Here is a 24,148-nt window from a genome sequence, read left to right as displayed (position 1 = left end):
TAAACAAAGTGGGGCTAAGTACATCCCCTTGTTTTACTCCGCAATTTGATATAAATTCATGGCTAATACCATTTTGAAATTTAATTCTGCATTTGTTGTCGTTATACATTGATTGGATGACGTTAAAAAGTTTGCCTGGAAGTCTGTTTTGTAGTAGAATGTAGAATAAACCCTCCCTCCAGACAGTATCAAAGGCTTTTCGCAGATCTATAAATGCTGCAAAAATTTTCTTTTTTTTAGTTTTATATTTGTCTACAATAGACTTTAATGAGAATATATGATCTGCTGTTCTAGCTTTTTCTTTGAAGCCAATCTGATTTTCACTTATCAAATTATTGGTGTTAATAAACTTCATAAGTTTTGTGTATAATTTTATTGAATAATTTTCCCAAATTAGAAGTCAATGAGATACCTCTATAATTAGAGGGGTCAGATTTGTTCCCCTTTTTATGAATTAAAGTAATCAGACTTTTGTTCCATAATTTTGGGAAGCTGCCTTTCATAAATACTAGGTTAAAAAGTTTTAATAGGGGTTCTAATAATACTGGCATACCGCATTTAATCATTTCGTTAGAAATTAAGTCTTCAGCTGATGATTTACCATTTTTAAGTGTTTTAACTGCATTTAAAATTTCAGCTGGCTGAATGTGTTTATTAAATTCGTTGTCAGAGTTGCATGTATTTAGTGTCTTTTTTAAGGCTGTTAATTTTTCAATAATTATGTCATGGAATTTATTGTTTTGGATATTAGAAGTACTGTTCATTTTTTTAAAGTAGTTTATAAATAATTCTTGATCAAAATTGTTTTCCTCTTTTATTTCTGAAAGAGAACTTAATTTGTTAAGTAAATTCCAAAATGTCTTTGGGTCTTTTTTCATATTTAGTGAAATTTGGTCACAGATTTGACTCTTGTAACTTCTTTCTTCTTGTTTACACCTTCTTCTTAATTTAGATTTGAATGAGTAAAATGATTTTCTATAGGATCCATTGTCTGGAAACTTATTTACAAGTAAACAGTACTTTTTAACTGTAGTATGGAGGTCATGACAAGAGTCTGAGAACCATGGTTTTTTATTTTTCTTAATAGGCCTATTCATGATTTTCTTTTGAACAAATTTAGTGGATAAAAGTGCTGTATCACACAAAATAGCGTTGAATTTTTCAACAGCTGAATTACAATCAATCTGTTTATCATTTACAAATTCATCTAGTCTTTGTTTTACATGTGAGTTTTGAATGTTTGTAGTATAACAATCAATTGCTTTGTTATCCCAAATAAATTTACCAGGGAGAGGATCTAATTTTGTCTCTATAGTTTTACATTTGTGAAAGCAAGTAAGTAAAGAGCAACTGATAGGACAGTGATCTGATATTGGCGTAAAATCACTAACTTTAAAGTTTCCTATGCATTGTAATAAATTAGAAGACACAAGTGTATAGTCTACAAGACTGGAACCATTATATGTTATACATGTACATTTGCCCAAAGGGTCTCCAATAGTTCTTCCGTTCAGTATTCTGAGTCCGGATTCTTTACATAAATCAATTAATAACTTTCCACTCTTATTTGCAGATTTTGAATCAAGATTATTTCTTAAACTATGTGAGTCAATTGAATAATCATTGTCTTTTGATTTTGGGAATTTTGCTTCATCAGAGATAACAAAATCTGGAATAGTATTGGTGTATGCATTAAAATCACCTTGAATTACAATATCTCCGAGTTGACTATAGTGCTCAATATTTCTTAGCAACTTTGAATAAACTTCATTTATATCTTCTGTACAACCAGAAGAATATTCTGGTGAAAAATATACTGTAGCCATAAAAATATCATTCTTAAGATTTAAAAAATGTTTATCTAGTTTAACCCATACAGCATTATTATGAGTACAAGTTAGTTTGGATATACCTTTATATATAGAACTTCTGACATACAGAGAAATACCACCAGAACCACGTCTGGCTCTTTTATGTTTTTTCCTGGTACTATTACATATAAAATCAAATCCAGGAATATTATCAACAGGTTTACCACTGTCACTCCAAGTTTCAACAAGACTAATAATATGCATTTTTGATACAAAATTTACAAATGCATGATCAGAAATTTTTTCTGAATTTAAACCTTGAATATTCCACATGCCAATGTTAAGGTTATATTCAGTAGAACTAAATTTTGGCATTATTTTAGTAAAATGATTTAAAGTATAAGTTAAAAGGACAAAATTGGAGTTGATTTTGGATGATCCTTTGTCAAGGAATTGATAATTTGAAAATTACAATGAATTAAATGATCCATTTTTTGTATTTTTACTATAAATGGTTAATAGAAGTTTCTTTCTTTTTATGATTTATCATATAACATAAAAATGGGGGGAAAAAAAATCTTTTCCTTTTATAAACAATTTAGAATGGAAACAATGGTGTTTTGTTTCCTCTTTCTTATTTATACTATGAATATTCATACTTTATATATATATATATTTGAAAAGAACAAATAAAAACAACAACAAAAAAAAAAACAAACCCCAAAAACATTGATTTTTAGTCATATCTTGACTTATCAGGCAAATAAGTACACCAAATTACAATTGTTTTTCAACTATAACATGTATAGCTTTTGATATCTAATTAATAATACTGATTGTACCAAATGTTTACGGATAATTTGAAAAGCCATTTTGGTTACTTGGTTGGTTAAATTGGCCCCATGGCCACGGATAAAACGGCAAAGGCGGTAGGTTGACTGGTGGTGCTTGCAGGAATGGCGTCCTATGTAGATTATTGTTCATGTTGAATGTTGTTGTTTGTGGAAACGGTTGTCGTTGACTAGTATTCATGTTGAATTGTTGTGGTTGTGGAAACGGTGGTCGTTCTTGACTATTGTTCATGTTGAATGGTTGTGATTGCGGAAACCGTGGTGATTGTGGAAACTCTGGTTGGAGTTGAATATTGTTAACTCGGTTGTTATTATAATTTTTGTATCTTTCGTTTGTTAGACGATCCTCATGTGTTGAGTATTGGTTATATTGGTGGTCATAACGTCTAGTAGTTTGATTGGGTTGATCCCTTTGTCTTGTGGTTGACTTGTACGGTTGTGATGAATTGGTTTTCGAGGGTGTAATGTTCATACCTTTTTTCAAAAATTTAACAAGCGATGGTATGCCTTTAGTAGTGTTTAGGTGCACATGATCAAAGTACATATTGTCTGCTGGTACGAATGGATCTAGTGTTCTAATAGTTTTGAAGCCTTGACTGGCAGATAGTATTGTTTGATTTGCCATCTGCACTTTATCATATGGAATATCTTTCCTTTTCAGTATAGGGAGAACATAAATTTGCGATTTAGGCCATGTTCTTGTAATTTCAGAGAATAACTCTTTGAATTTGTCCTCTTTAACTCCGTCTCCTTGAAGGTCTCTTCCTCCAATGTTCACAAGTACCTTTTTGGGATTTAATTTATAACCGGCTTCCTGCTTCCTGCACATATTCTATACAACTGTCAGCCCCCCCCCCCCATTTATATAGTTTATTACTGTAGATTCATATGGGTTGAATCTCCTTGCTTGAATTCTTCTAATTATGGAATCACCAAGAATGAGATTGTCTATGTCTGTTCCTGGTTTAGTATCATCGCCTGGGTGTATTTGAGAACTATCTATACTTTGATCGTTGTTGTTAATGTCCTTCGGCTTGTCCAGGATATTGTTGAGAGAAAATGCAGTCTCATCTTGTACGTTTGGTTTAACTTTTTTATGTTTATCATGTTCCTTTATAATTTGTGTTTCAAACGTATGAAATTTTTCTTTAAGTTCTGTTATTGAATCCTCTTGTTCCTCTCTGTGCGATAGAACTGATTTTTGAATAATATCCAACTTGTCCATAATTTTAATTTGGTTTATATTTAAATCTTTTACTTGTTTATCAAGTGAATTAGATTTTACATGTAGAGACTCTATAGATGTATTGTTATGTTTTATTTTGCTTTCTATAGTACTAAGTTGTTCTTTGATATGTTTTGTGAAAGTCTTGAGTTGGTTTTCACTCTTTGACGATAAGTTGTCAAAATCATTAACAGCATGTTTGATGTCTGAAACTATACCAACTATAGAGACAAGTGCTGTATCAACAGTTTCAAGCACAGTAAAAATGCTGTCCAGATTTGAGTGAAGCGTTTCTTGGTGATGGGCCACTTTGGCTTTCGGAGTAAGTGTCGATTTTTTAGACACTGGTGTTGATGTGAATTGTTTATTATTATGCATTGATGAAGGCGAGTTGCAAATATTGTCTTTTTGTTCGATCACTGTCATCTCTGGATCTAAATGTAATGTTAGTGAGCTGTCATCTAAAGTTTTAGGTATAGTGGCTTCCTCGTCAGGTTTTTCTTTCAGTGAAGCTGTGGTTTGGTTAACGTTAATTTGATTTTGTGGATTACAGTTGGGTTGGGCTTCCTGAACAATTTTGACAACTTCGTCTTTGAGAATTTGAAAGTACTTTTCTTCGAATTTTGCACATTTTGCACCTTGAATAACTATTGACCCAGTTTTATATATGTTTATCTTTATTTGAAAAACAGTGCCAGATTCATCGGTAGGTGTTACTTTGATGACCGAGGGGTTGCCACCGTCTTTAATCAAATGTGATGCGTCATTTCCAAAATGGGACAGAAGTACATTTTTCCATACTTCGGTATGCTCGGTTTTGAATGTTACATTATTTGTTCGGCCATCAGATTGTTTATGGATTAACGGATTTTCATTGTTTTTGATAGCATTGTCAATTTCCCCTCCTGTAACACAGTCGTCGAACTTTGCTGGGGGTTTTGATAATCTGGAGCTCATGTTTGTCTCCGAGAATGGCGTGATAAATGAGTATGCTTACTATTCTGTATTTTCGTTTATATTTTGAAGGAATCGATCCTCAATTCAGTGTCCTTTTAACTTATTTTGTTTCTTATTTAAAAAACGTGGACGTCGCCATCTTGACCGGAAGTGACTTGTTACTGGCCGTCGTTAAACTCTGATGTTATAGATTGGGTAAAGTCTTGCGTAATGTGCAGCCAACGTAAGCGACCAGAAACATCAACAAAAGCTAAATTAATGTCTATGTCTGTCCCCAGTCACCCATTTGAAGCCGTTAGTACTGATATTTTAGGACCAATGCGTAAGACTGTAACCAATGGAAATAAATATGTACTGTATCTATTTGTTACTTGACCAAATATGTAGAACTTATACCTGTTAAAGACATTACCGCTATTATCGTAGCAGACACCTTTATAAAGAATGTCATATGCCGTCATGGTATTTGTAAAACTTTGCACTCTGATCATGGAACGAACTATTTATCAAACATTGTTCGCGAAAATTGTCGTCTTTTAGATGTAAAGAAAACACATGCAGACAACTAGTGTTCATCCACAGTGTATCGGTCAGAGCGAGCGCATGATGTCAACTATAGTGAATTTTATTTCAAAGCGTATTGATGATGACGAAGACAATTGGGATCGATTTATTCCGTTTATACAATATTCGTACAACAATACACCTTGTCTTGACAGTACTGAATATACATTTTTTCTCACACATGGACCATATCCTAGATCCTTGCTAGATATAAGTTTTGACAGTTTTGATTTGCAAGTGACTTGCCGTGATTATATAATTCGTTTATTGGAAAATCTGGACCAATCACGAGAAGTAGCCGTAGAAATTCTCAAGGAACGAAAACAACAAATTGTAACAAAAGCAAACAGAAAGACACATGAACTATAGTTCGCTGTCGGCGATATTGTGTACATTTATCGGCCAGTTGTAACTGCAGGAAAGCATCGAAAATTCATGCGACCGTGGATTGGACCGTACTATATTACACAAAAACTTTCAGACATTCATGTTAAAATCCGCCGTAAATTAGATGGAAAACTAGTCAAGAACCATGTTCATGTCAACCGTTTGTAACATGGGGTTTTATGGCATGATAGGCCACAGGACCTTCAACCTCCCCCAGATGTAGAAGACACTGAGCCCGCTATTCTAGCAGATGAATAAATGCCCCCTAATTTTGAAGATAATACTGAAATATTCCAGGGTGTGGGTATTGTGTCTCAAAATGGTGACCTTCAGAATGATAGTATTTCTGAAAAATTGTATGAGGCAGAAATTTTTTAAAGAAAGATTTTTTTTATGGTAAATAGTATTACCGAGTGAACTTTTAAACATACTGCAATATTACAAAGTGAAATAAAAAAAAGGCAAACGTACTATGATGTAATGATTTCCATTTCCGTTTTAATGGAAAAAGTAGTCCGAGATTACTCTGACGTCCAACGGCTGTTTTGTCAGACAAGCTGGGGCCGTCCAACGGCTGTTTTGTTAGACAAGCTGGGGCCGTTGGACCACGGCCCCAGCTTGGTCCCACGGTCCCAGCTTGTCTGGCAAAACAGCCATTGGACGTCATAGTAATCTCGGACTATGGAAAAAGATAAGTATAAAATGCATGTCCTACATTCTTTTATGAAGATATTATACTAAAGACACGTACTATCATTACTGGTGCCCTGTTGCTCACCTTTCTTTAATGTTTTCAACTTGATTTGCCTAAGGCTTTCTTGATATCCAGTGAATTCACAGTCTGGAAGTTCCTCAGAAAATCTATGTTGAAGATGAAATTCCTTGTAAATAGAAATATATAAGCAAACTAAAATAAACTGAACATTTGATAATCTATATTTTATACAAAATATATATAGATACATGTACCATGATTGTGGTGAAATTAGGATCAAAGCTCTTATTTACAGTGGGATTTCCAGTGACACTAGAACAATAGAAAAGTCACTCTTCTTATGAAAGAGATAGAAAAGGTCTAAAAACAGGAGAGACAATTTACGCATAAAACCCGATATGCATAGGGATGAATATCTCTTAAAACACAAAACCATTATATAACTTTTATACAACCACTATAAATAAAGTATATGTTAAAGCTAAATGTGTTAATATATGATTTTTTAATTGCCAAACATGCTGTTAATTGAACAACCTATTGTTCAACATAGGGGTGTGTAAAAAACTGCCACATTTGACTGCATATTTTTCTTTTTTTTTGAAAAAAATATATATCAAACCTTAATAATGTAGCTTTCTGGGTATCCAATTTTTAACGTGTTCCGAAATATAGTTTCGTCACAAGAATTTTTCAAAGTTGCGTCATTTTGTCTATATGAATGTCGGTAAATTCGTATGATCGAGCACACCGACAAGTATATCGTTGGGACAACTCGATATAATGTAATCAATATACGTGAAAGATTACCTAATGTGAAGTTTATCAAAATCATCATAACATAATTGATCAACACATTATGTTTGAACAACATGAGTCCTACAATATAAGATTTAAAGGTGCATATCATTTACATTCAACGTTTTTATTGGATTTTTTTTACTACAATGTAACCTCGAGGTTCAACGTTGATAGTTAAAAAAAAAATCCCAGAATTTTTTTGAATGATATTGTAAATGATATGAACCTTCGAATTCTTATAACATCGGAATAGAAAATATGTGATCCGAATTAACCATGCACGTGTGTTACAGAAGATTATGAACTTTTATGATTTAAGGGTTTTTCTTAAACAATATTATGATCCCAAATTTGATGAATTTTGTTGGCAATACTTTAATATACACACTACATATAACAAAGTATATATTAAATCTCAATGTATTATTATTAGGAAAAATGTTTGACTGTAAAAAAAAATCTTCCCCCTCCCCCGTATTACATGTAATGGTTTAAACCTAAAGGATTCGCACTAACTGCCCAAAAGGGGTCCGCTCCAGTCTTGAATCAGTGATTTTGTTTATCATAAACAAAATATTGTCTCACACTGAAAGGGGCAGTCGGGCAACATGCACAGCCCGGATTGTCAAAACAATTAAGATTTACAAAAATGATTACAAAAACCATCAGTTGGACAATCTTACTGGAATCTGATTATCTCTACTGATAAATAATGCAACACTAATGACACATTTAAGTTTTGGAATGATTTTATTCACAAAGAATGTTTCTCATTGGTATACATATCTATGCTCTTGTCTTTTCAGAGTTTATATTGGAAATTAAAAATTGCTGCATGAAAGACACTAGCTCCACATTCCTATGCATATGATTTTATATGTATGAGAATCATTCCATAAAATATCCGTTTGATATCCTTTCAATGCATGACACTGTCTAGTGGTTTTTCTGCCACAATTACAAGGAAAACCTGGCTAAACTTGTGCTAAATCAAACACTTAAATCTTACATCGCTATTGATGTTAAGCAATTATTTAAAGGGCCATCCGGAACTGTTGGTTTTTATGACAGTCTTCCTTCCATACACACCATCGCTGCAAAATAATTTGAACATTCAATTAGATGATTATAATATTATTTGGCAATCCAAAGAGAACCTGAAAACATCAGACCACAATAAACAGAGACCCCAAAAAAAGCCAATTTTACTTTACAATGAAATTGAAAAAGTAGTTAGTTACATGTCAAATCATCTTTTGGCTGTCGACAAAAAATAAATAAAATCTAAATTTCGTAGCATTTTACCCCCCCCCCCTTTTTTTAACTGAATTTGTTCAAGGTATGGTGGTTTTACCCCTTTTCAGATTTCGGTATGTCATGTTGTATATCTTTTATAAATTAGATGAATTTCTAGCAAGTTTCTACGATATTCTTTATCATTTGACAAAATGCTATGCATCCAGGGCCGTAACTACCTATGAGGCAGAGGAGGCAACTGCCTCCCCTGAATTTTCTACACCAAAAAATTTTTTTTGAAGTAATAAGCTGTTAAATTGACAATATGTACACGAAGAACTTGAATTTATACTATAAACAACACAAGTTTACAGTTTTACCATAGTTTTAACAGTGTTATCATGCTATGTGATATGTGTCATTTTCCGGACTTTTGATCGATAGTGAAACGTCTCAGTATCATTATTTCGTTTCGTGTGGCCGTCCGTCATGTTATTCGTATGAGAACACATATGAAACTTTGTTTTCGACAATTTTGAATAAAACTTCACTGTTCACATTTATTTAGGAGCTCAATTAAGCAGAGGAAGTAATTGTGAATCTTTTATGATATCGGAAATTCGTTACCGGCTGAATCAGCTGTTGGAATATTTTTTTTAACGTCTCCCGATCGTACGAGAACAAAAATGCCTTAGTAGTTTAACACTCCCATTCGTTGTAGCAGGGACTTTCTATACTTCAAGTATATACTAGTATAGAAATATTATCTGGTTGCAGTTATATACATGTCTGTTCAGATTTCTGACAAAATAATCTTTAAATACAGATAATAATTGTTTGCATAAAAATTGCTTCCAGGATACAGCAATACTGATGGAAATCGAAGGAGAACGGGTCATTTTAAGCCACTGATTTTATTGAGAGAAAACTAAAAAAATCCGCGGTCACGATGTATTTAATGTTAATAATTATAGGCCAAAGTACGGGCTTCAGGACGGAATCTTCGTTCACCCCGAACAGCAACCTCAGCTTGTTTTTGCATAAAAATTTCTTCAAGTTTCAAGCAATACTGATGTTTCCTAAAGTAAGGATAAAAGGGTCATTTTTAGCCATTTTACTGAGAGAAAAAAATCGGCGGGAGGGGGTGGGCTGCGCACCCAACCCCCTAATCTTGAGGGACTCAATCGGCGGCCTCAAAACCCCCTGCCTCCCCTGAATTCAAACCCTAGTTACGGCCCTGGCATCTGAATTAAATTGTTTACTATTTGAAAAAGCGCGCCTTCTTTTACTTTAATTTACTTCCCTTTATTTCACATAGCAACAAATATTAAAAACTGCCACATTTGACTGCATATCAATTTTTTTTCCCAAAAAAAATATATGTCAAGCAGCATAATTAACTTTACAAATTGGGAGAAAATCAAGATGTTCCGACTATAGGTTAGTATTAAAAAAAAATAATGAAAGGTTGGCATGATTCCAGGTTTGAACCCTGACGACACTTAAAATCGAAAATTCACTTATTTACCTATCATATGGAGATACGATGATGTGATAAACTTAACAATTAATAATTTACCTGGTGCATTATCATATTCACTTTACGTTGACACGTCTCAGTTCGTCTGTGTTAGCTCATTTCAAGCTCGTAAACAATGTACACCATTTTCCGCTATTCTTTACCGATTACCTCTAGTCAGAAGAGCCCACTGTTTACAGGGGCGATAATATTTTGTCACCAGTTCACGCACTGTTTAGCATTACAATTAGAAAGATTGAGTTTCAAGTTGATTGGACTTCAACTTCATCAAAAACTGCCTTGACCAAAAACTACAAACTGAAGCGGGACAGACGGACGAATGAACGAAAAGACGCGCAGACGGAAAAATATAATGCTACTAGGTGGAGCATACAAATACGAGCCTTTAAATTATTCCGATTGTATGACTTTTTAAATAACATACGTATATATAGTAATATTGTGATAATCAGGAAGTCACATGGTTAGCATTAATAAACACCTCACAATAATTTCTAAATTTCATACACTCATTTAATTTGCAACAAATCTTATAATATTCATAATATCTCTCTAGTTCACTACATTGTTCAAAAACTTCAATATTCTTATAAAATGAGGACCAAAGTTGGAATTATTTGCGAGGGAGCTTTTTATTTAACTGTCATACATGCGCAGCTGAGCCGTATAAGATTTGCTTATTTCCGCGCATTTTAAATTTGTTTCTATAGTTTAACGTCTTCATATACAAACATACTCATAGATAAAAATAAGTATACCTGGGGTGATACACTATTGTATTTTGAACTAAGTGTATTTACGATGTTGGTAACTAAATGTTGGCTCTCACATTCTAGCTGTTGGATGTGCTGCATAATGTCATGTGATCTGTGTAAACAAACATGCAAGTTATAGTTCTAAATATGTACTAAATTCCTCTTGTAACACTTAATGTGTCTGAGAATTTACAATAAAGAATTTGAACTTTTAAGAGACAAAACATGGCGTGGTATTTGTGGCAAGTCAAAACACAATTTTTTAAACGAGAAATTAGTTTATTCTATTTTTGCACTATGATACCAAATGTTGGAAAAATAATTAAAAGGCGGGATTCACTTTACATTTTTTGCCATTAAAATAATTGTCTTCACCAAATCATACATATATATCATTTTAGTTAAATCCTACATACATATATATATATATATATATATATATATGTTTGAATGATGCCATACTACTAATCATATGCTTCCGATTTATAGAAAAAAAAATATCCTCTGAAATTAAGGATAAAGTTGGAGGTAGATAAGCTTACCTTTCAGTGTTAACGGTTGACAAAACTCGCTTCAGAAAAACAAGTCCACTCAATATCTTTTCGTTGAATCCGAATTTTAGACTATCTAAAATTTGACTCTCCAACTGTAAAGAAATTATTTATAAATTACTCGTGGTTACCAACAATTTTGATTAATTACACCAATAGTATGCTTGTAAAAAGTGTAATAACGTGTTGGAAACCAAATTCACAATAGAAAACCATAATCACTTCACCAAAGGGAGTAGTTATTTCACAACAGCAATCAAAAACGAAGAAATTTGTCTATCCTGTTATGTCTATCCTGTTACTATGGTTGCTATGGTTACAATAACAGGATAGAGAATTGTAGACAAAAACGTCGTTAATTTTTTTATCTTAACATACAGGTGCAAAACGAATGAAATATTTCATTGTTTGAACTTATCTGAAGGGGGCTCCTGGGTACAAATCAAATTTTTTTTCTAATATAGGATTTCGCCATATTTTTTTATAAATGAACTTTATCATATACTTAAAAGAAAAATGAAATAAAAAAATGGGGTCACCGTTCATTTAAGCTCACAATCTGTCTCCGGAAGAAGCATACATTTTTGTTAATGTTCTTTTTTTTCTGTTGAGCTAATAGGAGAAATAGAGGTAATATCGAAATAAAAAAATAACCTAATTACAGAAATCGCTTAAATTTTACAATTATTTAGTTTATGTGCAGCTTATTTGAAAACAATAATAAAAAATATAGGTCACCGATGAGTTAAAAAAGATATTTCAAATTTAATGCCAAAAAAATGGCATTTTTGTACCAAAGGGAGATAATTTGGAGCTTTTTCAATGATATAAACATTTTAAAAATCATCTGGGGCCAAACCGAATCGGTTGAATTTTGAACCATATCATAAAGTAATAACTAACAGTGTAATAAATAAAATTTTTAATGAAAAAATAAAGGTTTAATTTTTTGCTAAAATTTTTGTACCCACGATCCACCTTAAGGTTATAACGTCTTAATCTTCCCAATTTAGCATTTGTAGGTGCAATACTGATATCGGTAACAGGATAGACAAAAAGGTAACAGGATAGACTTTTATATAGTGATATATCAGAAACGTACGTTCCTGTTACCAACGAAATAAAGAGAAAAGTAAACTAACTTATGATGGATTTACTTGATGTTGGGTTTATTTGAAAGGGTGAAAAAATGCCTAACAATGTAAATTGCTATCTTAGACTTGCATTACTGGGGGTGATTTTTACAACCTTTGAAAACCAATTTTTAGAGGCATTTTTCAGTACAACCAAGAAAATTGGCAAATAATTTATTATTTCGCATGATGAATATATATTGAAGTTTATTATCTTGAAAACCATCTAATTGGCTACGTAAAACAAGCTTAACATTTTATCTAAACCTTTTCTTAATAACCCAAAATTTCTTTTGAAAATGGTAATAGGATAGACAAAATATTGTACCACCAATCAAAAAATGTTTCAAGATATTCTTGTATGACATCATTAAGATTGCATCTTTTAATATGTTGTTCAATTTCAAAATTCGACATTTTTTGAAAATGACCCATGTAATGATAATAATTATTGCACCGCTGGTAAAATATCACGTTGTGATTGGGTTAGCGTCGTCACGTGGTTACCCACTTTAGTAAATTTCATAGGGGGTTGATGACGCGTTAATGGTGACGTCATCTTTTAATGTTGATGTGTTTCATAGTTTATTTTTCAACAAAAAGCAGCAGAAAAGGTCCAGCGTGCGATAAAATCGTTATACGGTTAACTACTGATCCCCTACGGATCAATAGAGGGTGAATAAAATCCATAGGGGATTCGGCCTCCGGCCTCACCCCCTAGGGATTTTACTAACCCTCTATGGATTCGTAGGGGTCAGTAGCGAACCATATGATAAGTTATATGGTTCGCTACTGACCCCTTAATAAAAATTTGTACTAGTTCAGTGAAAATGAAAGTCATACTAAATTCCAAATAAAATTGAGAATGGAAATGGGGAATGTGTCAAAGAGACAACAACCCGACCAAATAAAAAACAACAGCAGAGGGTCACCAACAGGTCTTCAATGTAGCGAGAAATGCCCGCACCCGGAGGCGTCCTTCAGCTGGCCCCTGAACAAATATATACTAGTCCAGTGATAATGAACGCCATACTTATTTCCAAATTGTACACAAGAAACTAAAATTGAAATAATACAAGACTAACAAAGGCCAGAGGCTCCTGACTTGGGACAGGCGCAAAAATGCGGCGGGGTTAAACATGTTTGTGAGATCTCAACCCTCCCCCTATACCTCTAACCAATGTAGTAAAGTAAACGCATAACAATACGCACATTAAAATTCAGTTCAAGAGAAATCCGAATCTGATGTCAGAAGATGTAACCAAAGAAAATAAACAAAATGACAATAATACATAAATAACAACAGACTACTAGCAGTTAACTGACATGCCAGCTCCAGACTTCAATTAAACTGACTGAAAGATTATGATTTCATCATATGAACATCAGGCACAATCCTTCCCGTTAGGGGTTTAGTATCATACCATCATAACATATATGAGAAGAACATAACCCGTGTCATGCCAACAACTGTTTTTAGAATAAATGTGTTTAGTTCCGATGCAAAGACCTTATCAGTGACTCAATATTAACGCCAAAATATGCAATCTTTAATGACTTGACAAACACATATTTATAAATGAACTAAAATTTTTAAAAAATCATACCAGACTAACAAACCCCAGAGGCTTCTAACTATTTTTCTCCTTTCCAATTCAACTGAGTCCGCAGTATCGGTAAACGGAAAATGTGGTTCTCATATTTTGAATTTGAAATCATGTATGACAGTCTTGTGGAATAACTACGAATAATATTTCCTTCCCTCCCCTCCCCCAGATAATTCTTTAAACAAGGAATTGTGATTACTATTTATTTCTTATTATCATTTATATATGTGTACCTGTCTCACTTTATCTTTGGCCATACTTTCAGCATAAAGCAAAGTTTGATACTTTCCCGTAGTGTCAGCAGCTTTCTCCATCTTTCTCTCTAACTTCTCTTGAAGAAACTCAATATAATCCTTTCTCCGCTCATGATTTTTAGGCGAGAATTTGTCTTCATATTCTGCGAAGAAGGTTTTTTTACGCTGAAGTAAGTCTGTAACAAATGTCACCTTGTCGTTGATGACCTTACATTTCTGAAGAAAAAATATATAATAAACTATCAAATGAATAAATTTGTTGCAAAAGTTTCAAAACAAATCAAAAATATTGCTTGCAGTTACTACATTAAACCTGAGGACTATGGAACAATGGAAAAAATACGAAATAAATTTTAAAACAATGAAAGTTAACAACAAAATAACGGAACGTCCTTTATTGTAGAACACTACGATAAGTCTTTCCGTAAGACAAATATGTTTCGCTGATTCTCCTGGTTCTCTAATTCATTTTTCCGCTGTTGCTGTTTTGGTTGCTTTGCTTTTTTATTGTTGGTTCTACTGTTTCGTTGTTTCGCTGTTTCGTATTACTGTAATATCAAAATTGTTGACGTTAGTTTACCTTTTGTTGTTCCTGAAGTTCCTGATAAATTTTCTCGTGGTTCTCTATCAATTTCGTTAAATCTTGTACTTCTTTGTATTCTTTAACTTGTTTATACCGCTTGTGGCATTTTTTCTCCGTTAATCTAAAATGCAACAGAATTGTATTAGAAAACAAATGAAATTTAGTTTGATTGATAAAATTATACTCTAAATTACCAAATAAATCACTCGAACTTTTGTGTTTCCGCATGTTTTTCATTTTATTTCTTCGAATCGGTTTTCTAATTTCCCAAGCAGCGACAAAATATTATCCAAAAATAAAATTCTCCAATTTCTGTTTTAACTTTTATTTTTAAAAGTTTTTCGTGAAGCGAATTTCTAAAATACAAACAAAATATTTTCAAATAATGAAAAATCTGAATTTGTTAAGATAGGATGTTATCCGAAAAGTAAATTCTTTGAACTCACGTTTGTTTTGGCAGAATTCTGCCTCCTACTATCATTTTCTGAAATTTGTCAAGAATCATCCTGGCTACTGATGGCTTATCTGATTCAGAGATCAGTGACCAATTCTCCTGGGACTCGACAACACTGAAAACTGTCTCCGTCAACACATAAAATAACTCGTTCATCTTAGGAAACACTGCAAAGATATTACATTGTCCATTGCTAAATTATTTCCAGAAACAAATATTCAGTACCATATAAAATATCACCCTGTCTGTAACATTGTGTTTTTTTTAAAATCATGGTCAATGACAGAAGAATTTAAGTTTTTCATAAAAACATCGAATTGTATTTATCTCCGAAAATGAACAACCTATTTTTAATTAAGGTAAATAGTAAAATCGTGGTCTCAGATAAAATATATATGTTACAGTGAATTTGTATAATCAGGGATTATGTAGAATCACTAAAATCATTAGTGATTATATAGATTCCCTGAAAATGACCAGTGATTTTATATAATCACTGATAATTTTTATTATTATTCTACAAATTCCCTAATATGATTTCAGGGATTATCATTATAATTAAAAGCTTCAAAGATGATATCTCAAATCAATTACACTAGTGGTTTCAGCAAGGATTTGTATAATCACAGAATCCATTTTTAGGCAAAAACATAACAAACAAATAACTATTGTGGAAATAACGGCCACAGTTCACTTAGAATGACGAGGTCTGACATGATTACAGAATGCCGACATGCTAGTTTTAACTGACAAATCTGTGCACCATTGGTAGCAATGGATGCTCAAGTTCCTCCAGGTTAAATTCTAAAGAGAACGAGGGTTATGATCCCCAAATACGTCAGGTCTTATTCGCATCACCCCCTGGTTTCAGGGGAGTAAAGATTAACATTTTTTATATTATAAAACACTGAATACATAGGCCATACTATGTATCATTAACAGTCAAGCTCGAACTGGTACCAATTCAGAACCGGCCACTCAGGGTAGACATGAGATGGTCTCAACAGAACTTCCTGCGGTACCGCAGGAAAGTAAAAACCTAATATGATCCGACGTACAATTACGGGAAACGATCATAACCCCTTAATCTTGCCAGATCCCGACATCCTTTTTGACTGTGACGAATGATTTTATTACAAAACAATGAACAATTAGAATCGAGTTATTAAAATAAATGCTGCATGATTTTTATCCAAATAAAGTCAAAAGTTAAATGCATCTAGGCGAAGAACTAATACCAGGTATTGGTAATTCCATTTTCACACTGAATGTGTCTAAATATTTAGATAAAGGTGGTAGCCATTCATAAAAATTAGCATTGACATAATAATTATAGTTCTCGAACGTATGATTCAGCTAGCAAATCCATCGGCTTGATTGTCTCCTCTTTTTTGTCCAAAAAGTTATGGATCCGGCATGTTCTGGTCATTCTGAAAAGATAAATAAAACAGCAGCAGACACAAGAATTGTTATTAGATGGCAGATTGCAAGGGGAGGTGGGTGGGTTTTTGAAACTTTTACATATCTACAAGATTGGCTAGTGCAATGTAATGCTGACGAGTCATGTGACGTTGATTGGCGGGAAACAAGAACCGGATCCGAATGAGGCAATAATCATTTCTCTTTAATTAAATTGGTTTATCTTATAAAAGCGATAAACCGTATTAATCACAGAATCCATTTTTAGGCAAAAACATAACAAACAAATAACTATTGTGGAAATAACGGCCACAGTTCACTTAGAATGACGAGGTCTGACATGATTACAGAATGCCGACATGCTAGTTTTAACTGACAAATCTGTGCACCATTGGTAGCAATGGATGCTCAAGTTCCTCCAGGTTAAATTCTAAAGAGAACGAGGGTTATGATCCCCAAATACGTCAGGTCTTATTCGCATCACCCCCTGGTTTCAGGGGAGTAAAGATTAACATTTTTTATATTATAAAACACTGAATACATAGGCCATACTATGTATCATTAACAGTCAAGCTCGAACTGGTACCAATTCAGAACCGGCCACTCAGGGTAGACATGAGATGGTCTCAACAGAACTTCCTGCGGTACCGCAGGAAAGTAAAAACCTAATATGATCCGACGTACAATTACGGGAAACGATCATAACCCCTTAATCTTGCCACTTGAGTGTGTCTATACACACTCACCAGAATCCCCCCCCCCCCTTTTACCTACAACTTAAGGTCCATTTAGGTGAACTAGCTAAGAAGGCATTATTCTTTGTTAATATGTTTGAATCTTAGACAATCATATTTTTCCTTTTGTAATAGCTTTGTTATAAAGGTGCTGTTTTTGAAGATATCACTTCTTTCGTTGTATTATCCATGTTATATATAATATATATTTATCATCATAAAAAGCATAATTTTAGCAGTAATACATCCACTGATAAACCGATCATGAATTATCAATGGGTTTACTAAAAGAGTTATCTCGCCTTAACCGGCTTAGTTGAACAAAATGTATTCTAAAGCACATATGTTTGGACTTGTTAAATATTTCTAAGAGATATAATGCGATAAATCAGGAAGTTTCTTCATAAAAATAAACAGTATAATCAATAAAACTGAACATCTGTGTACACATTCGGAGATGTGGGTAATAACTAGACTGATTGGTCACTGCAAAAGTACAATGCAAGATGGTGGTATGCCATGAATCTACTCAATTGCTTTGCAATTTATCTGTAATATGCACTAATATTAGTTTTCCATTTTTAATTTTTTATCCTCTACAAAGTTTACGAAAATACATTACCTGTATATATAATAAGTGCTATCCTAGGCACTCCTTCAAAGTCGTGTACATTTGTATAGGCTAATCTATATATTAATTTTAAACAAATTACTGTCAAGTCACGTGACCAATATTTTAGAAACCAAGGGAGTAGAACGTACACAAAAAAAAAAAATTCATATCAATCAATACATAGAAAGTACCACATATCCTGTACTAATATGACTAAATGCAATCACATATATTCCTAGTAGTACTTAAAATTCGGATACGGCTAAGCAGTATGTGCCGCTTTTTTGGAAAGTTCAAACTTGAATAGTTTTACGTCGAATATATTTGTGACCTAAAAGAACTAGGCGTTTCCTGTACTAAACTGGCTACCCCATGCATTCAAAGTAGTAATAAAAAATTCGAATACATGTTTTGGAAAGTTCTATCTTGAATAGTTTTGCGTCGAATATATTTTGTGACCTAAAAGAACGAGGTGCTAGAGTAAAATTCCATGGTATTACTTTAAGTAATGGATAGTTGATTTATTCCGACTAGAATTAAAAAGATTGTGTCCATCAGCTTTGTAAATAGATAAGAATGCTAAATGTTCCTTTTGATAGAAGGAAATAGATCAAGAGTATTTGAAATAAATTTAAAAATTCATCGAGTTTCCCATCTGGATAATAGGCGTGTTCGTTTGTAAGTCCTTAAAAGTAACTTATATACCGCATATTTGTTTTGTTTCTAAAAATAGATGTGGGGAAGCCCATAGTTCGTGCCGACATGTAAAATAAATATGATAGTAAAATACAAACGTATTAAAACATCAATGTTCACATATCTGAGTTGGATAAGACAATCAAAAATAATCTAAACAATACATGTACATGTATCATGTGTATATATACAATAAAATTATCGCACTTCAAAGTATAGAGGATGTTGTGTACCATGCTCTGTCTGCTGCTTCGTGAGTTATAAAGTAATTTGATAATTGTGTGAATAGTGCACATAATTCTCTTATTTGCTCTAAGTTGACTTGTTGGTAAACTAATTGTCCTGTCCATGAGCATAAGTAAGCTATTTGAAACCTATACAGACTATTGCTTGTATAACTATATGTGTGCTTGTATCACTATATGAACTATATTTACGCAAGTCAGAAAATTTAGGGTCGGGCTTGGTATGTATGATTCAACAACGTAAACATGAGCTCTGCAAATCTCTCACAAGTTCAACTGACGTGATATTTCATATCAAAATCAAATATCAAATTTAATATAAGCATATTTTACAACAGGAACACATGCATAATGTAAATAGCTAGGCAAACATGCAAAAATTAAAACAAGCAAGCTAACAAGAAAATAAACGCAAATTGAAAAGTATAAATATATTCATGTAACTGAGAAGCTCACTCGTGTAAATAGAATTGGTATGATTCAATCAGACAACTCTTCACAGTAGAACAAACGGCAAATAAAATAATAACAAAAAGTCATTTTACTGCCTTCAACAATGAGCAGAGCCAATGCAACATTAACTATAATTATTAGTAGTCACTTTCTGCCTTCATTTATGAGCAGAGCCCATGCCACATTAACTATAATTAGTCACTTTTCTGCCTTCATTTATGAGCAGGGCCCATACTGCATTAATATCAATAAGTCAGTGTACTGCCGTCAACAATGAGCAGAGCCCAAGTCGCATTCATTTAATAACATTTAGTCACTTTTCTGCCTACAACAATGAGCAGTGCCCATACTGCATTAAACGAAGTCATTGTACTGCATTCAACAATGAGCAGAGCCCATGATACTGCATTATTAAAGAGTAATTAAAAACCAAAAAGAAAAATGTTAAACAAGTCAAACGAGAAAACAGTAGGCATAATTTATGTACATTTTCTTTTTTATATAGTAATGCCGATTTAAGTGTATCAAACAGTTTAGGAAATATTTAAGACTGTACATGTTCAAAGGATTTCCACTTGTAAATATTTTAATCTAAGCCATCGACTCTGATGGATTTAATCTAAAGCTATCGCGTCATCCGCCACAAAATTTGTCTTTTAACTCTCATATAGTGTATTTCATCTATTACACGTCAGCTGAGCCATCTAACACATAGTGTAAAATTGTGTATAATAGTGGTAGAATCTATAAAGTAAATAAAGATGAGGAATTTGCACTTATTGCCCTCGTGTGTATCTTGTGTGTAATAGCGATAGGTGTGTCTTCAAAACGACTGCATGGTTATATAATTTATGTACATTAAAGCAGACATGTAAAAAAGGCCACGAATTAAATATATGACATCAAATTATAATAATAAATAATCCTTTCAGTAATCTTATCTTATCACCATCAGATTATCTTAATTCTTATGAGATAAATATCAATTAGAATAATTATACACCACAAAACATCAACTTTTTTCTTATATAAATTCAACATACCGAGGTTAAAGCTGGGTTAAAGCTTGACGAAATCTGCAAACCGCTGGAACCACTGAGGTAGTGAATCTTTGGATCATTGGTTCTCCTTCTTTTAAATCGTGTTCTCCTTACAAGTGCATCTTGTGCTGTGTGGAATTCTAAACGGGGGCTCCTGGTGTGAAGATTTTTTTCTGCCATTAAATTGATCACCGGTCAATGAGCCACTGACAAATTGGAAGCTGTCCCTGTCATTCGAGCATTGTATAACTTTTATGGCGAAGATACATTATTAAATTGTTCTAATAATCTCACAAACATAAACATGTCGAAAGAAGCTGGATGTGTTCCTCGTGTTGATAGCTCGGTTGATGGCATCGGATCGTGTGGTGACAGTTCGGTTTACCTTTTAATATCGTCGTTTGCTGACCCTTGCAATGAAAATCCTTTCTTGGAGAATTGTCTTGTCTCTACAATAGTTTCATTTCAAAATATTAGAATATGATATGCGGATGTCAAAGATTTTTTACGATTGCATTTTTTGAAACTTTTACATATCTACAAGATTGGCTAGTGCAATGTAATGCTGACGAGTCATGTGACGTTGATTGGCGGGAAACAAGAACCGGATCCGAATGAGGCAATAATCATTTCTCTTTAATTAAATTGGTTTATCTTATAAAAGCGATAAACCGTACTATACAAATCATTGGTTCCTGGAAAGGGAGATCCCAAAAAACTAATGGTCAATATTCACGAAAAGAATGAAGAAGTATCGCCTTGCTACATAGCATTGAATCCTGCTCGGATCTTTGATACAATAAATCAGTTTGAGGTTGATGATTTCCCTTCCGATTGGTACAATTTGTACCTTCAGATGTTTGTGCTGAAAACTCTATTTCTCTGAGAAGTGCCGTACAATCTGAATTGATGTGGAGGACAAGGTTTTTTTTTAAATTTTGATATTGTGGTAAAAAAAATGTGAATTTGATAGATATGCCAGTAGAAAATCAGGGCAAATGTGTAATAGTCGATGCCATCCAAATTTAGTTTGTAAATAAAATGTTTAATATTAAAATATTATACATAACATTAACATTTATCAAAACGACTGTACGCATAAAAATAGTTTTAATGACAATTTCATTTTATTTCATATTCTCAACCTTAAAACAATTACTAAAACAATACGATAAAAAGAATAATCATTATGCAATTTAATATTTTCATACTAACTTCATCAACCCGCCCGTGTGGGCTCGCTTGGTATTATTAATTCTTATACAGTCAATATCAAAAAGGACTCGCTTGATATTATTACTGATAAAGTCAGTATTAATAACAAAACATCAATTATTTTATGTATATTTTGCTTATCATTTAATTATATTGTGCTTATCATTTAATTATTGTGTGTATAACATTTCAATATTTTTGTGTCTTTCATATTAAAAAAATATGCCTACCGTTTTACAATATTAAGGTTATTATGATATATTAAGGTTAACTTTTAAGATATTTCAATATGTTATATATTTTAGTATCATTTCAGTTATTATGTATAATCCCTGACGTTTTTTCTAGTGATTATACATAATCCCTAAAAGTTTAAGGCAGCAGTCCTTTTGCGCCAATTACTGTTTTTCAGGGGTATCATTTGCGCCAAATTTTATTTTCAAAATGTATCAATTGCGCCAATATTCGGAACTCATTTGCGCCAATTTACCTGTACATATATCTATCATAAATATTAATGATTACTATAGATGTATTCTTATTTTTGCCCCAAAAGGTATCACATGTTAGAAGATATTTCACCATAAAGACAAGTTTCTGAAGAGAATTAAATGACTTAAGCAGCATTAGACAGTCAATGTACAGAGAGAGAATAAAACTTATTGCTTTGCTTAACAAAGATATGCCAATATAGAAAATAGAAGTTTTTGCTCTTTATGTTTTAGCCACAAATGTTGATGACACAGAGCTTTGTTCCCACCATGCGTATGGGCTTTATTATTATTATGAACTATTATTAACTATTTTATGGATTTCATCCATCAATGTTTGTGTTTTTGGACAATAAAAAGAAGTTAAAAGCTACTACATACATTAAATTGGGAAGTACCCATGCAGCAGCAGTAATAAAAACATATGTTTCAGAAAAGGAAACATGTGCCGTGTTACACTGCCGGTTCCAAGTCCGAATAAAGGAGTAAGGAAGTAATTTTCTTTTAACTGGCGCAATCGTATGTTTTATTTTTGGCGCAAATGAAACCCTCTAATTTTAAAACATGTGGCGCAAACGTAGCATTTGAGAAAAAAAGTTGTGGCGCAAAAGGACGCATTTTTGGCGCAAACGGATCTTTCCCAAGTTTAAGTGATTATATATAATCCCTAAACTACCCATTGATTATACATAATCCCTGAAAATTTTAGTGATTCTACATAATCACTGATTATACAAAGTCACTGTAACATATACATATACTAAATTAGGGAAGTTAAAATTCTCAAGAAAATAATTGTATAAACAGGATTTCTTACAAAAATAATCTTGAATATTTTGTGTTTTTCGAAGATAAAACATTTTCTTTGACATATGTAGAAGTCTTTGGCAACAAAAACTTACCTTCATCTGTTTTATAATCTCTCAATCTCTTCATGATGCTGATCATCTTCTCCATGCGTACTTCATCTATTGATGGATCAATATGGTCTTCTAGCTCTTCGCACAATGTTGTAAAGTTAGCAATACTGCAATTAGAAAAATTCTTAACTTACTATGTACTTACATAAAAGTTTGAAACTGCACGGTAATTGATTGTATGGATGGGGTTAACAGCATAAAGAATGACAGGCAAAATATTCAAAATATAGGAATCAGGGGCGGATCCAGCCATTTTAAAAAGGGGGGGTTCCCAACCCAGAGTAAAGGGGGGTTCCAGCTATATGCTCCCATTCAAATGCATTGATCGGCCAAAAAAAGGGGGGTTCCAACCCCCGGAACCCCCCCTCTGGATCCGCGCCTGGGAATATAAATTGCGAAAATATGACAAGAAAAAAGAAAGCATTGAGAATAAGGTTAGAAATAAATAAAATTAGAGAAAAGAGGTCTTAAAAGTTCAAGATAAATGAAATGAATCAAAACTCGTAGATAAAAAAATAGAAATATTTAACCAAAATTAATTCTTTGGTTATCAAATTTAATGATGTAGAGAGGCATTGTCAGTATACTTAACTCACCTGTGATATGGACCCGACATAAGCCGACATATATCTGGTATTAACACTGAATTCATTGCTTTATCTTCTTAAAAATCAACGAAAATATCCTGGAAATATTTTGTGACTTTCTATGGCGTAGTGAAGGAACGTCGCTACAGAGAAGACAGAGAAAGATGACAACGTCATAGTTCTATTGCTTTGCCATTGGTTGACGATGGTGAAGACGCAAAGACAATTGACAGAAGCGCCTTGTAAAATAAACTAAAATATTATTATTATAAATTTTTATTCAGATTTTGAACAGGAATATCAAAAATTGA

The 24,148-nt window shown here is 32.9% G+C and overlaps 1 protein-coding gene across 1 annotated transcript in view; it reads right to left on the bottom strand.

Annotated features, from left to right (window-relative positions):
- Positions 1 to 24,148, bottom strand: part of LOC139512274 (uncharacterized) — a 28,572-nt gene extending 4,424 nt beyond the window's left edge. The window contains exons 1-8 of the mRNA XM_071299772.1: positions 23,847 to 24,148; positions 23,233 to 23,357; positions 15,417 to 15,591; positions 14,968 to 15,091; positions 14,367 to 14,603; positions 11,385 to 11,488; positions 10,846 to 10,954; positions 6,547 to 6,676 (exon numbers count right to left, since the gene is read on the bottom strand). Of these exons, the coding sequence (XP_071155873.1) occupies positions 6,547 to 6,676; positions 10,846 to 10,954; positions 11,385 to 11,488; positions 14,367 to 14,603; positions 14,968 to 15,091; positions 15,417 to 15,591; positions 23,233 to 23,357; positions 23,847 to 23,902 (1,060 nt within the window). The 5' untranslated portion in view covers positions 23,903 to 24,148. The remainder of the gene's footprint in view (positions 1 to 6,546; positions 6,677 to 10,845; positions 10,955 to 11,384; positions 11,489 to 14,366; positions 14,604 to 14,967; positions 15,092 to 15,416; positions 15,592 to 23,232; positions 23,358 to 23,846) is intronic.

This window comes from Mytilus edulis, chromosome 2 (assembly GCF_963676685.1).
Source record: "Mytilus edulis chromosome 2, xbMytEdul2.2, whole genome shotgun sequence".
In the NCBI taxonomy this organism is placed as follows: Eukaryota; Metazoa; Mollusca; class Bivalvia; order Mytilida; family Mytilidae; genus Mytilus; species Mytilus edulis.
This window is presented reverse-complemented; position numbering and strand designations above follow the sequence as displayed.